The sequence below is a fragment of the Mesitornis unicolor genome, unplaced genomic scaffold, assembly GCF_000695765.1.
Source record: "Mesitornis unicolor isolate BGI_N332 unplaced genomic scaffold, ASM69576v1 scaffold18699, whole genome shotgun sequence".
Lineage (NCBI taxonomy): Eukaryota > Metazoa > Chordata > Aves > Mesitornithiformes > Mesitornithidae > Mesitornis > Mesitornis unicolor.
In genome coordinates this window covers 71,493-87,295 of record NW_010205428.1, presented here as the reverse complement: position 1 = coordinate 87,295, position 15,803 = coordinate 71,493, and the positions used below count along the sequence as shown (strand labels likewise).

General features: G+C 42.5%; 1 protein-coding gene across 5 annotated transcripts in view; it reads left to right on the top strand.

Moving 5' to 3' along the window:
* ABCG1 (ATP-binding cassette, sub-family G (WHITE), member 1) overlaps positions 1-15,803 on the top strand; it is a 50,394-nt gene that overhangs the window by 1,182 nt on the left and 33,409 nt on the right. For 4 of the 5 annotated variants that reach the window (XM_010191420.1, XM_010191419.1, XM_010191418.1 and 1 more), the window contains exon 1: positions 894-1,146. In XM_010191420.1, the coding sequence (XP_010189722.1) occupies positions 927-1,146 (220 nt within the window). In that variant the 5' untranslated portion in view covers positions 894-926. Of the gene's footprint in view, positions 1-893; positions 1,147-15,803 lie in introns of those variants that run through there. The other variant, XM_010191421.1, reaches the window with a different exon arrangement.

The window sequence follows — 15,803 nt, the reverse complement described above, 5'->3', positions numbered from 1 at the left end:
GTGTTAGGGAGAGGAAGGGAAAAAGATTCAGTCCGAAAAATGCCAAGTGGAATTGCATTGAGTGCTGTGATGGGCAACGAGTAGCAAGAGGCATGACGGCAAAAATAGATCATTGGCCTTAGAGTGTCAAGGGTGCAATTACTGGAGCAGGGTTTAATATGTTTATGTAGCTGATAAGATTTCCATTAGAGATCACTGTCAAGCAAGGAAAGTGTGCAAGGATTTTGGGTGGAAAGTGCTGTGCTTTCCTACCAGACCTCTAGGAGAGTTGCACTGTTCAAGGTGGCAGAGTCTCCAGAACTATCAGTGCAGGAGCAAATAAGGCACAAAACAATAAATTTCAAAATTTACAGAAATATAACTTGTGCAGTTTCACATTTACAGAATTATATTCTCATACGAAGGAGTAAGAGATCTTGGACTTTTTGAGTGGCAGACTTTTGAAATGTCTGCACAAATAATTGTTCGGCTGGTTCCCTTCCCTCTTCAGCTCTGACCCAGTACAAGCCCTGGAATCAGAGTAACTGGAACCAGATTCTTTGAGTGCATGAGAAACCAAATACAATGGAGGCTGAACTTACAAATGTATTAATCTAGTGCAAGAGCTGCTCCGTTCTGAAGATAGTAATGAGCTGTGTGTATAGCCTCTGAGGGGAAACTGGTGCTAAAGGAACTGCTCTTTGTGTGCTGCAAGGGCTAGAGCTCTTTCACCTCTTCTGTCAAGACACTGGCAGAATAAACAAAAGATGGTTTTATTTTTTTCCCCTTTCACCTTTCAACATGCTACTGTGCTGGATTCTTGTGTTATTTAAATAATAATTACTCTAACGCAGAAGGTTTTAAATGGTGTTCCTAAACAAAAGTCTATGAACTTTGTCCATTCTCCAACTTTCCCCCTCTAGAACGGCAGCAGTTCTGCTTGTACCATGGCTGAGCCAAAGTCAGTATGTGTTTCGGTGGATGAAGTGGTCTCAAATGGCACAGATAACCAAGACATTCGACTGATCAATGGACATTTAAAAAAGGTGGACAATGCTCTGACAGAAGCTCATCGTTTCTCCTACCTACCCCGTAGACCAGCTGTGAACATTGAGTTTAAAGAACTGTCGTACTCCGTCCAAGAAGGGCCATGGTGGAGGAAGAAAGGTGAGGAAAACGTAATCTTTAGACTGACATACAAATGTTATTGCCCATGTTGGTGGTCATGGTAGGTGGAATGAGTGTGTTGGGGATGGCGAAGCAAAGCGAGTAAAGGGATCATGTTGTCACAGTTGTTTTTCGCTTGGCTTCTCGATACCCACTGGCACCGGGGGACTTTCCTGGAGCCTGATGAAGTGGGGTGTGTGGCCCCTTGCGCTCCAAGGAACTGTAGAAGCAGTAGTTCATACAACTGCTTATTTTTGCCTCCAAATTTTAAAGTATCTGAAGTATGATTGCTGTGCTGCCAAATATCTGTCCTGTGATCTTACATGTCTACGGTTTATTGTTGAGGGTGGGCAGAGCATGCAGTAGTTTAAAGATAGTGGTGGGGAGAAAGAGGATGCTTTTTTTCACTTTTGCGATGGGCTGTTCCGTAAAGTGGTTATCTTTTCAGTACTCTTGCAGAGCAGCAAGCATCTCAGAATTTCAGAAAGCATTTGAAACCAGGATAAAAATTATTCTCTTAAAGCACTGTGTTTGGAAATAAATGCTGTGAGCTATAGGAATGTCAGTCCATCCGTGTTTCTTGGTAGTCTGCGATGGGTCTCTCTAAGCTTGCCATTTCTTTTAACAGTCACTGGCTGTTGCTAGGACTGAATCCTGAGGTTTAGTCAAGGACCAGGATGCTCTTGCTAGCTACTTTGCTAATAATACACAGCAAAGAGTTCACAGCCTGCTACGTAGGGCACACCAATATGATACAGATAGCAGATGCAGCTCAAGGAAGTGAAGTGTGGCCGCTCTCCTCAAAATGCAGTTTCACCTACAGCTGTCTTTGAGACAACTCTTTTGGTGCTGATTTACTGATGGGAGTAAGGAGGGCATATTCAGCTCTCTTCTTTCTATGCTCTTGGTCTATTCCAGTTCTGAAAGGTGAGTGTAAGGTGGCTTTGTCCTTTCTCATCTGCTTTGCATTTGTTCTTTTTATACCTTCATCTGCTTTGTGTAGCCATGTGTTTCCTAGAGAGTTTTTGGGTTTTGGGTTTTGTGTGTGTGTGTGACTAGTCATCTCTGAAAGGAAAACTAGGTCGTGCAGTAAGTTCCTGCTAGCGAAAAGAAGTAAACCCAAGAGAAAATATTGAAATCTTGGGGATAATTTTGTGTACTAAATGACATAATTGCTCTTCCTCGAGGAATTCTCTCTTAGTAACGTAAGTTTGTATGGTTGTGTGCTTTAGTTATTTTTAAGAGAAGCCCCTGCCAATGCACCACTCACCTGAGCCGTACTTGATTCCTGCAGTTGTTCTGAATCTATGAGTCCACTGCCTAGAAGGTTCCACTTGAATTTTTTTTCACAAAGTACATTGCTGGTGTCTGTAAAGTGTGCCATTATCACAACACCAAGGCTTTAGAAGTCTAAAAATGTGTGGTATGAAAAGCACTGGATCTATGGCCATGGCAGGGCTACTGCACATGGACAGCCTGTGCATACAGTAATTTGTTGAAGGATGTGGAAACTTGAGGCTTTAATGGGTTTTTCAGCATCAAAACTGTATGTGCACACACCTGCCTTCTTGTAATTCTTCATTAAAACTGCATGTAGCCGTGCTGCCCATAGGAGAACAACTTGGTTTGGCAGCAACTTCCGTACATTCAAAATGACTTTTTACCTTATTAGAACAAACTCAAAGGTTGAAGTTTTATTTTCCCCCAAGAAATGGAACTATGCCAAAGTGTCTCACGTAAGATTTAAAAACTTGAGGTTTTTAACTGGATCTCTTTCTTATTGGCCAAAAATGATGGAGGGGTTCTGCACCAAAACCCTCTGTCCATATCTGCTGACGTGTGTGAGTGAGTTGGCTTGAACAGAATGGCACCTCCTGACAAGATGTCCTGCTGCTGAAAAGGACTGGTTGCGGTATTTAGCTCTAGGGCCAGCTATGACTGCGCCACTACACTTAGATCTGAAAGAAGAGATTAAACTTCTCTGGCTGGCTGTGAGCAGGAGTTCATATTCCCCCCTCCGCACCTGGTCTTGTGCTACATGGCTTTCCTTGGACCACCAAGGACATCCTCTGAGTGGCCATGAGGTCTGCTGTCTGCCAGCAGGTCTTGGCACTCTTTGCTAGCCAAGGGTCTAAAAAAGATGGGGGCAGTTTACAGTCAGTGCCAAGCTGAATATGACCCAAGGTGTATTCTCATTGCAAGTAAGGTAAACCACATAATGAACTACCTCTGGAGGGCATGGCCAGATGGAGAACAACTTCTTCTCTTCTCAGCACTGGTAAGAGCACAGCTGGAGTCCTGTATCCAATTTTGAGCCCTCCAGCTCAACAGAGGCTGGAAAAGGTTTGTCAGGGTAAAACCTTGGTTGAGGACCTATGAAGAGAGGCTGAGGAAGTTAGGCTTGTTTGCTCTAGTCAAGGGGAAGCTGGAGGATGATCTCATTCTGGTGTGCAGCTACCTAGAGGGAAGACAGCAGAGCCAAACTCCTGTCAGTGGTCCCAGCTGATACACAAGAGCCAATGGCCACATTTTGCAGTTTGGGTGGCTTATGGTGGATGTTAGGAAATATCTGTTTGACAGGAGGTTGGTGCAGCATTGGGACAAGTCACCCAGAGACAATGTGCTTTCTCCATGCCAGGGGATGCAGAAGATTTGGCTGGACAGAGCCACAAGTGACCTAGTCTTGCTTTGAGCAGAAGGCTGGACTAGGCAACCTCCTGAGGTCCCTTCCAAGCAACACTTCTATGATTCAGTGAATTGCCATTCAGTGAATTTATAGAAACCACCTAGAAACAAACTTTCCTCCCAGCCGTGTTCCCTACTCCAGGGACTGACCCAGTGTGTTGGTTTTAACAGAAAAGGTTTTCTATTAGAGAAATAGAAAACTGAATTGTCTAAATTGTCTCAGAGGAAGGTAAGGACTAAACTGTCAGATTCTTTGAATTGTTGTAGTGGTTCTGCAGTAGAATTGTTTGTGAGTAATTTGGGATATCTGTGTTTAAAACAGATGGGCTTGTAGATTAATACATTACATGTAAAACTATTCTGGATGCCTCTTACTGTTTTCTTCCTCAGTGGGAAACAGGGGTTTTAAAATCGGTTTTAATCTGTCTCAGCTCAACAAAAAGGCAGTACTGTGCCTTGAAACACTGGCGGATGTTTTAGTTCTACACTCCTTGTGGGTTCCCTGTGCTAAGAGGATCTGTCGTTGCCATGATGTGAAATTTTTAAATGCACTTTTTTATGAGAAGAGTAGCAGAAAACACATTCCTGAAGGTACAAAGTCCAGTGTAGGAAAGGCAACTGATTTTTTAAAAACAGTAAACTTGTATGCACAAGCTGAAAATAATCTATAAAATGGGAGCTGTCTCTCAGTGTACACTGTTCTTGGGTACTGGTCATGGCAATAAGCGATAAGGGATGCTGTTATGAAAATGTGCCTTTTAGATTAATGGTGTTTCTATTCTGAATCAGAGCTTGGAAAAAAAATCAGCTGTTTCTACATCTTTCTTCATGATTGTAATGAATTAGTTAAAACCTTTCATGAATGTTGGATCACAAAGGGACAAATATAGCTTCCTTGCAAAGACAATTTCTGCCAGCATGTTGGAGAGAAGTTCAGCTAAAGAGGAACAACAACAAAGTGTACTCCCTTCAGTAAAAATGGTATGGCAAAGTAATGTTAAGGTTAGGCTCTACGTGAACAAAAGGAGGAATAGTTAGTAATGCTGCCATTGTGCTCTGTACCCAGCTGTATTGTTCAATTAAACTCATAGTATGTAACATAATTTACTTTTTATTAAAAGCACAAAGAAATGGGAATTTGCATTGCTTGTCAACAACAAATAAGCTCAGTAAGCCACCCTAGACTTCAAATTAGAATTTTTCATTGATTTGTGTCTCAGCCTTAAAATGCTTAATTTATCGATTAAATCTCATTTTCTCTTTAAAAAGAAGGGCATTTTCATTCTCAGATTTTTGTGGTAAATGCTGTTCTACTCATTTGAATGAGGTTTTGTCAAGTTCACAGCAAAGATTGGTATGACTCTAGACCTGATTCATTCATGATGTAATTCCTCTGGAAGTCAGTGGTATTACCAGGGAAGGAGTCTGGCAGGTGAGTCCTTGATCAGCGCAGCTGGTATCTCACCCATTCCATTCTGTAGGAGTTCTTACCAATATGGAGATTTGGAAAAGGTCAGAGAGGTAAGAGTTTCAGAAGGTCTCAGATGACTGGCTTTTCCCACATAAAGCTTTTGGAGAATCAGTCAACTGGTAGAATCAACTGTTTCTTCAGTTTTGAAGGAAAGAGATTGGTGAGTGACTTGATTAAGACCTTGGAGTGTAAGTATCTTTCAGAACCAAAAATGTGTCTCAGTCTTTGAATCCAGCCTTTGTTTAAGCGTGTGCCAGGGGTCTCCTGTGCGTCAGCAGGGTTCTGGATTCGCATAAGAAAGCTGCAATATTGTGTTGTAAGATTAAGATGAACTGGCAAAGCCAGAAAAAGGAAACTGCAGCACACAAAAAAGTAATAGGGCTGCTTAGGCCGAGAACGCCTTCTCCTTTCTTTTAGGGAGAAGGAGCCTGCTGGCTTGGAGGGGAAGAAAAAGAGGAGAGTCCTCCATTAGATCCAGTATGGGCTTCTTAAATGAGGAAAAGCAAGATCCATAGACCTTCAGAACAAACTGTGACCAGAAGTTCAGTGTCTTATCACAAAGCCTTTTATCTAAGGGTTGAGAAAGGCATCTGAAAGTGGATCTTATCTTGGCTTCTGACCTCGCTGTTGAAACTGCAGCTTGAAATGCAAACCACAGAAGGATATATTGGTTTTACCAGTTTACAGAAAAATTAGAGCTGTGTAGGTTTTAATTCTAGGACTGCCTGAAAACTCTTGCAAGAGAATTTTGGAGAAAAGTGAGTGCCTTAGCTTCCTACCATTTTTATTAAAAGTGCCATAAAGTAATCTGAATAGAATGAGTGGTTGGTGATAAAATGAGGAATAGTCCCAAATACAAAGAGGGCACAAAAAGTACTTTGGACCCTTCTGTCTCAGTCAAATTCCTTGAGCTTTTACTTTGAAAAGAGATGTACATCCTGTGTACCCACCAAAGGATATTTCTCCTATTGTTTCTAGGTGGTTTTGTTATAATGGAAGGTGGAAATACTGTTCCTGCATAACTTGAGTGCATCCAGGAAGAAGGTAGTAATAAATTTGCTTTCAAAACTCCACAACAACTCAGGGATTACTTTTTTTTTCTCATACTTGTCAGTATTCATGGTTAATTAGGCAACATTTTAGTTGGAAATTTCTCTGTTGTTATTTTTAGGACCGTAATGACTCATTTTTGCTGCGTTTGAATGTAAGTTCTGGTAGGAATTGGTCTATAGTAACCTCCGAGGGAACAGTCTCCAGCCGGTCAAAATGCGGCTGGGTATTTTTATGGACCAGTTTAAGAGCAACACAGAAATCTGTGCTCAGCAGAAAATGTGATATTTCTGTTATTTTGAGTTTGTTCTAATGGCTCAGACCCTGTGGTAACAACCAGCCAGAGAGATGCTGTCTTTTCTCACAAGGTTGTTGCTTCGTAGCTACGGGATTCAGAACATTAAACGGCAGGAAGGGAATGAAGGACCGTGCTTATTCTGAACGGCCCTGTTGTGTCCGAGGGGGAAACACGGAGTCTGTGGCAGGTTGCTCAATATCCATGAAACGGGAAAAGTGGCTGTCACAGTCCGAGATAGTATCACCAGAACAGCTTGATGCCCACATTTCAGCTCGGAGGTCTGTGTGTTACCTTAAGACTGCTCTCTGCAGAAGATGGAAACTTAACCCGCTGTCACATCGTCAGCAGGGATTTAAACAGGCTGAGCTTTCGCCTATTCGCTTTGGTGCTACGAATTAGTCCTGATACGTGTGCTTGGACGGACCCGTTTCTTTTTATTTAGTTAGGCTTTTTTTTGCTGCATCCTTTCAGCGACTTCATTTACAAGATTTCACCACCGCCTCCCCCCCCCTACCCCGGGGAGATATCCAAAGACCCAAATGACAAAGCGGAGGGGAGAATTTGCCCTAAATTCTTGGGCTAATCCTGGCGGTGGGAGCCGGGCGGAGCCGGCGCTGCCCCCCCCGCAGGTGCACTGCGGTAGCGCTGCCGCAGGCGGGCGCGGGGGCGCGGCCGGCGCGGGTTCTGGGGGGGGGAGGGCTTTTTTTTGGTGCGCGTCCCCGCCGCCCGGGCCCTGGTTGGCTGCGCCGGGCGCTGTTGCTACGATGGGAGGAAAAGATGCAGAGCAGCGAAGAGCAAAAACCCACTTCACGAGAGAGGGTTTGGGTTTTGTGGTGGTTTTTTTTTTCCTTTTTTGGGTTTTGGTTGGTTTTTTTTTTGCGTTTCTCTGACAGATGGGTTGTATTGTTTTCGTGCCTTTTTTGCCTGCTTTGTCTGAGAGCGTGTTTTCATCCCGGAGAGCAGGTTGTATGCAAATTGCGATCCATATGTTAGGAAGAATAAACGAGTCAAGCTGGTTGGTTGAAATGAACTGCCATACAAGTAAAAATGTTCTTCAAGCAAATGTCTTGTGGGTTCTTTTTCAGTGACTTAAGATGTTAGTGAAATTAGTGGCACTGAAACATGACTTTTAGCAGGGGATTTCTAAATGCAGGCTTCAACCTTGATATTAATCCATGCAGTTTCTCTTTTAACACTTGAGCTGTCTCAAGGTGGTAAAAATATACCAAGTAGTTACTGTTACCGGAATAGTTCACAGCATTTTATTAAGTAATACATAACTCTTCCTAGCATCCTCTCGGATGGGTTGTATAAAATAGAGGTTACTGGGGATAAGTTTTGGTCAGCCCCTTTGTCTGATCTTTCTCCTGTTTCCCTGCTGAGTATGGCCTTACTTAAGCACTACTTATTTTTCTCCATGTTGAACCCATTGTTATTGTTGTGTTTGGGTTCTGGTTTTAGGGGTTTTGTTGGGAGTTTTTTTTGTGTGTGGAGCTTTTTTTGGAAACGTATCTGAGTTTGACTCAGTGAGTTTTGGTCACTGAGTCTTTGTGTGAGTAGAACATATTTTTCTTCTTTTTCTTTGCCGTATTATTTATTAAAACAAAGCATAACAATAACTTGACTGTTTTTCATTCTAGCTAATGTTTTAATACAATAGATTTTATTAGTTGCTGCTGTGAAAACTTGTGGCCAAGAAACTTTGTGGCCAAAACTTCCAAGAAGAAAATTTTAGAGAGTTACCATTTCAAACACTGCAGAATGTGTATGCCAGGAAAGTGGTGATGGCAGTGGTGATGGTGAGTTGTCGGTAGTTTGAGCTGTGGTCTCCCCTGTTTCCATCTCACAGGAAGCATGTGTTGGAGGCTGGCTGTAGCTCACCTTGACAGCCCTCCACTACAACTTTCTGTATGCTGAGTGGAGTTTGATGAAATGCTTTGCTGTCCTCTTCCCATATGCAGTCATCTTTTGCTTGAGGTGTTGAGGAGGTAGAGACAGCATACACCATCGTATGGGTGTACTTTTTTTCACATTTCAAAGCAGAATTCAGTCCATAGTCTGAAGATACATCTGAAGTCTGAAGGAAGATTAAGGAAGTTCATTTTGCAATTGAAGACCTCAGCCATCAGCATTCTCCATAACCTCAGTAAAAGGGAAGAGATCACAGAAGCAACCAAGTATAGAAGTTAGCTCAAGAGTGAGAATGCTGTCTATTTTTACTTGTGTATTTACATGCCATTTTGGAAACGGCCTTCTGGAAGCCCCTGCTGTCTAAATGTACCTGCTTACAAAGGCAGGTCTTTTGTTCTCAGGGGATTTAAAATCTCAGAGTTCAGCTGTGTATTCCCTGAGACATTAATTCCTTCACACTTCCCTGTAGCATTGTTCCTGTAGGTAAACTAGCTGGTTTTGGGAAGACAGAGCTCAGGGAACATGACACCAAGCTGAGTGGTGCAGTTGGCATGCCTGAAGGCCAGGATGCCATTCAGAGGGATGTGGACCAGCTGGAGAAGTGGGCCTCTGTGAAACTCACAAGGTTCAACAATGTCAAGTGTCAAGTCCTGCACCAGGGCAATCCCTGGTATCGATACAGTCTGGGGGATGAAGGGATTGAGAGGAGGTCTGCAGAGAAGGACTTGGGAGTACTGGTGGATGAAAAAAGGGATGTGATCCGGTAATATGTGCTCGCAGCCCAGAAAGCCAACCATATTCTGCCCCTCTGCTCTGCTCTTGTGAGACTCCACCTGGAGTCCTGCATCCAGCTCTGGAGTCCTCAGCACAGGAAAGGCATGGATCTGTTGGAGCGGGTCTCAAGGAAGGCCACGAAAATGATCAGAGGGGTGGAACACCTCTCCTACAAGAACTGACTGAGAGGGTTGAGGTTGTTCGGCCTGGAGAAGAGAAGGCTCCAGGGGGGCCTTGTAGTGGCCTTTCAGTACTTAAAGGGGGCTTATAAGAAAGACAAGGACAAACTTTTTAGCAAGGCCTATAGCAACAGGACAAGGGGTAATGGTTTTAAACTAAAAGATGGCAGATTCAGATTAGATTATAAGGAAGTTATTTTTTACAACGAGGGTAATGAAACACTGGAACAGGTTGCATGGAGAGGTTGTAGATGCCGCATCCGTGGAAGCATTCAAAGTCAGACTGGAGAAAGCTCTGAGCGACCTGATCTAGTTAAAGATTTCCCTCCTCACTGTAGTTGGGATGGACGAGGTGACCTTTAAAGGTCCCTTCCAACCTAGACCATTCTATAACTCTGTGATACCACTCAAAATGTGGCAGACCCTGACAGGATATACTCAACTGCATGTAATTCACAGCTGTACCTGTAAAACTGATGGCTGCCTTTGGCCTCTATTAGAAAACAGCGTTTTGTCTTTCTATGAAAATGAACATCTCAGGACTTACTCCAAGTCTCCTTACTGCAATGAGAATCCTACCAAAATTTACTTGGTAGTCTAGCACACTGGAATGAACTGATTTGTATTTACAATGAAAGCACTGCAAACTGAAGGGCGGGTGTTCAGTCTCAGAATGAATGTCCTTGTGGCAAAACCTAAATGCATTAGCCAGAATGCCCATGCCTTATCCTCAAAACCAATGTGGCATGCATACTCTTGGGGTTGGTAAGGATACACATCTGACATAAGGCTAGGTTTTTGACAAACATGTAAGTCCACCTGGTTCAATGTCCCTTCTCCCACAGCAGGCAGGGCGGACTGCTTGGGGAGGAGTGCAAGAGCCGGCAGGAGTGCAGTGGTATTTCCCTGGGTTCTCACAGCTCAGAGACTTCTGCACAAGAGCTGTCTTTTTTCTCCATCAAAAGCACTGGGACGATAACAAGCAGAGACGTTAGTGGTTTAGATTTCCTGCCCACTGTGCTGTCTTTGAACCTAGAAGCCAACAGTTTGTTTAACACCATCGACACAGAGAACAGCAAAACCACCAGCCCCTTACTTAGTCTGTACCACATGGAAAATTCAGTTCTGTAGTATGAAGGTATTTCACCAGCTTTAGTGCCCAGGACTGGCAGAGTCCTCCTCAACGCAGGACCAAGCTGTAGCAGGCTGCTTCTTCTTGATATCAAAACCTATGTTAATTAGCATTTGGAAAGACTGAAGGTCCCCAAATCCATCCAAATGTAATGACTTTTTCACCAGCTTTCAAATACATGAAGTTACAGTATAATAAAATACGTATGGAGGAATTACTACCCTTTTCAACCAATTCTTTCATTTGTTCAAAACTACAGTTTAAATACAAGGGAAAAGAGTCACAGTACATACATAGAAGAGCAGGACGTTTTGGTTGTTTTCAGTAACTACTTGAATCTCAGTAGCTTCCTACAAGTAAATATTCTGATATATTTCATTTATTCCTGCAATAATTATCAGGAAGCCTTCTGAAATATCCCATTGGCAATGATTCAGATGTTTGAAAACGGCTCCCATGTGAATTACGTGCTTTAGTGAAGATGTTTAATTTGGCCTGTGGATATGTTGTCTCTTAGAAAAGATTATTTTAGAAGTATTTACTAGAAAGTGTAAGGGGTAGTATAAAATACAGAAGGGCTAGTGCTGTGTGACTGTCTCTGGGATGAGAACAAAGTAATTCTGTCTAGGAAGTGGTGTGGCTGGAGATGCATGCTGCAACGTTTTGAGTCACACTGAGGGAACTTTGCCACTGCCTTTCCTGATTGGACTTTCTTGTGGCTGTTAGGCTTGTGTTCTCATTTGCAGTTCATTTCGACTTTGCTGATTTCAGTGGGAGAAACAGATGCACCCTGAAGACTTAATTCTCTTCAGAGAGGATAGGGATGAAGCCGTCCAAATTCTTTCCAGAAAGAAGTACGTGGAATTGCATAATAGTCGAACTGAGTTAACCGCTTGTTTGTTTGTTCGTATATGTTCCAAAGAAAAATAAATGGCAGAGACCCTTGGCTTTACAAGATAATTTACCATCTGCCTCTCATCCAGTATCTACAGCCTACATCTTTTGTGTAAGAATCATATTTCTTCCTGGTTTGCATGTTTAGAATAATAACAAATGTTGTTTATAGTTGCAGTACATCTGCTACAGGAGAGAGGAGAAGATGGAACATGTAGTGATCAGGTTTCTGGGAAATTAGAATGAGACCTCTGCTCTGTCACTTGCTGATCTTCAGAGGGTATGCTTTTATGCCAGACAAAAGAAGAAAGGAATTTCAAATGAAGTCATGCACTTAGTTAATAGGAAATTTGAAGGAAAAAATATAAATCTGAAGGTTTTAATACTCTTGTTAAGCAATGGAGTTAAATTCTGCCTTGTTGCATCTGTTTTGTGCCTGAGGAAGCAGTTAAGTGGGTGAGGCTGCACCAACAGAGCATGACTAGTAAAAATTTTTTAGTCATTTTCCAGTTATTACCTCAAGTGTTTCAGAAATTAAACACTCTAGTAGCACCAGCATGACAGGGCTACAGTCGGGTAAATGAGCACACAATTAGAAGGAAAGATATTGAAGGTAAATATTTGCTATTAGAGGAAGGGCAGTTACTTTTTCTGGGTCAGAAAGCCATGAACTTCATCTAGGTTATTAAATATGAATATTGAGGCACGACTGTCTAAAATAACTGTTTGAGGCTCGTAGAGGTGAAGCATTTGCATGGCTCTCCAGGACTGAGTTCCTCTTCCTTCTCCACTTGGAGAGAGGTGAAGGTCCTATGCGGCCACCAAAGAAATGTGAAAGTCAGAAAGGCAAGGAAAAATGTGGAGGGGTGCATCTGTGCACAGCTGGCCGTGAAAAGTTACTCTGTTGGGTTTTGGTTTTGACCCTGAGTCTTGGAGAATCATCTGAAGGAGAAATTGCCCCAGAGGAGCAAGTTGACAGTAAATAAATATTAAGCGTGCAGATGCTGGATCAGAGACCTTTCTGAAAACCAGTTGGGCCAGATTTATTTTGTAATCAAAACTGTGAGTTCTTCACAAGAAGTTTGCAAGAGTTTCTAGTTGTGGTGATTGTAAAACAGGATTGTTGGCAGTAGCCGAATCTTAGTGGGGCTTCAGGACCCCCAGAAATTCCTCCTGCCCCAGCCCAGCTGGTGCTAGGCACCCTTGGTTCTCTGTTTACGGGTCCAGTTAGTAATGAGTCAGGGCACATATTCCCCATAGGCACACACACACATCTGTATGTGCCATACACTCAGCCAGCCATAGGGACCAGCACGAGCACAGAAGTGCCTTTACGGCACCCACCTAAACACAGATGGCAAACCTGACCCCCACCGATGGCTTGCTGCTGTTCCTCCCCGCGGGGTGCCTGGGGGTTGCACATGCACACAAGACAGATCCCTCCACCAGTGGGTTTTGGACACTCCTGTTAATCCATTCACTGGCCCAGATGTGGGTCTCCTCCAGTTGTTGGCACCTGGACTACAAGCCCTCAGGCTTGCAGCCTCTCGCTCCATTAATGAGTCCGTCATGACGTTTGCTAGCATTCATGCACACGGGCTCTCATTGGAGAGTGCATTCACCAAGCTGCTAGTTGGAAATAGCATTTAGCATGACTACAGGGCCATCTAGTCTCTCAGGTTTGTTCCTCCTCAGTCTTTGATCCATCCCTTTCCCTGCCTTTACCAATTCATCTAAACATCCTCTGATGAGTATTTCTCACTTTCCGTAACTCCCATAGCCACCCGTGGCTGATTTTACACCATTCCAAACTTCTGTTCCCCCTGCATGACATGATAAATCCTATTTCCTTGCAGGCCGTTGCCCTGTCTTGCTTGCACAGTGTTCCAGGGAGACAGTTTCCCTGTTGACATGTCTTGGTGCATTTTCCTCCAGGAATAGTCATCCTCTCCTTTTCCTTTGAGCATCTTCAGATGGCCAGTCAGGAGGCTGCATTTGCAGTGGGTAGGGTTGGTCCTCTCAGCCTCAACACGGTCTTTGGGTAGCTATCACATAACTCAGAAAAGACCATGTTTAGACCTCCTTGACTGATTTGATTTTTCTAAGCTTTCAGTTGAAAAATAAATGAAATGATGTGACTGGCCAGTCTGTTGTTCAAGCCCATGGAAGGCTTCCCCGTGATGTAAATCATCATTGAAGTGGAAATCACACTGGTACGTCTTTACCCTCACATGTGAAAGTTTCAGGAAAGTCGTGAGTAGCTGCAAACAGGGAATCGAGTTGCTGCCATTTATGATTATACTAAATCAGGTTCTGCTGCCTTAAAGACTGAGTTATGACTGTGTGTGCGAGCAGGTATATTGAAAACAGTCAGAGGAGCTTGACAGTCAGTCCTGAAGAAAATTGACTGTTTGATTTCTTGTCCAGGAAAATGATGATGTAAATACATTGCCTGAAGTACTCACAATTCCACGAAGCCTGGGATTACTGTAAGACTAGGTGTTCATATAGAATGGTTGTGTCTTGTCCAGTAAGAGTATGACACCTGGGGACACTAAAAGAGAGATGAAAACTCTAGAATATGCATAATAACACTTAACATATTTACTCTGTCCTCCAAACAGAAGTTTTAGCATCACGCTCCTGAATAACAAAACAATCTATAAATATGCCTTGTACACACTATAAAAACAAACAAGTAAATAAAAATAAAGCAGGCGTTCCCATACAGGGCACGTCTGTGGTATTTCAACACTCAGCCTTTGATTCTTATTGATGGGTAGTAAAAATAAACTCTCCAAGCAGAGTGATTTGGGGCAAAAAGTGGCACACATTCTGCAATAAATAAATCTAACTTTGAAGCCAACCTGTGACTCAGCTCAGTTGTTCATGCTATACCATTTCAAAAGTACGGGGCCAAATAAACCTTGAAATTAATGCAATGGCATAATGGATAGAGCTTACTCAAGACGTAGGTATCGACAATCTGCTAGGAGTGTTGTCTTATAGTAGAACATTTTGGACCAAATTCATCCCTGATACAAATAAACTGACATGAATAAAACTTGCTGAAGGAAGAGTATGGCCTACTACCAAAACCACACTTTTCTGCTCATTAGTACGGTTTGCTGCTAAAACCACATTCCTAAAAATACAGAAGCTAATGCAGTTCATGTGAAATGTCAGTGTTGAATGTCGAGCAGTATGCTGTTAGGGCCAAATTAGGCTTTTGACTACCAGCACAGCAAAGCAAAGCCCATCTTTTTCCCACTCCCTCCTGTCACCCACCATTTTAACCTAAGAAAACCTATCCTAACTTGGATCCCAACTCCTGTCCAGATAATTCAGCATTACAAATGAGAGAGAGCAAAGCATGTTTTTATGGTGGTGGAAATGTGCCGGCAGGCATCATCAAATATAGGTATGTCTCAGAGCATCAGAGGCCCCCTTGTGCAAACAGAATTGTGTTGCTTCTTAGCAAGATTCCTAAATTTTCATTTTAGTAATCTGTGAGTGCATTGTATGTGTATTGTCTTTATTTATATAGATAAATATGTTCAATATAATGTGTATATATAGATATTTCTAATGTATTTTTATATATGTGTAAATATAAGTGTGTGACTATACGTACACATATGTATTATCTCTGTTTTCATAGATACATATTTGTGTGTGTTTGCACAAACACCCATACACTCAGGTGTATTTTTTTATGTACCAAAACTGTCTCTGTATCGCTGGAAGAAATAGTCTGAAGATAACATTTTTATAGAGGTGTGTATTCTTTCTCCTTTGTAGTGACAAGATGATATAATTATAGAAAAGCAGTAACAACCTGATTTTTTTTTTTCTAAAAAAAGCAAGAGAATACAGGTTCCTTAGAAGTGGTTCAAGTCTGCTGCTACTGGATTAACAGCATAACAAGCTTAAAGAGCAGGAAAAATGAGTGTAAAATGGAAGCTGTTTTATCCACCTGAATACCAGTAGTATAAAGAAAATACAGCATTTTGCTGATGCCTTTCAGTAGGGGCTTATTGCATTACAGAAGTTAAGTAATTTTCTGCTCTCAGTCATTTCTCTCGTAATCAGATTGCTTGTGCTTTGTTCTTGTTTTCTTTAGAAGCTGTAAAAAAGATGGGATTGGAGCTCTCGTGTGTATCAGTGCTGGGTCTGGTTCATACATGTTCAGGCAGTTTGGCCAGTTTATAACATCACTGTCTGAATTACCTTTTTTGTTAATCTGAGCATTATTGCAACTCA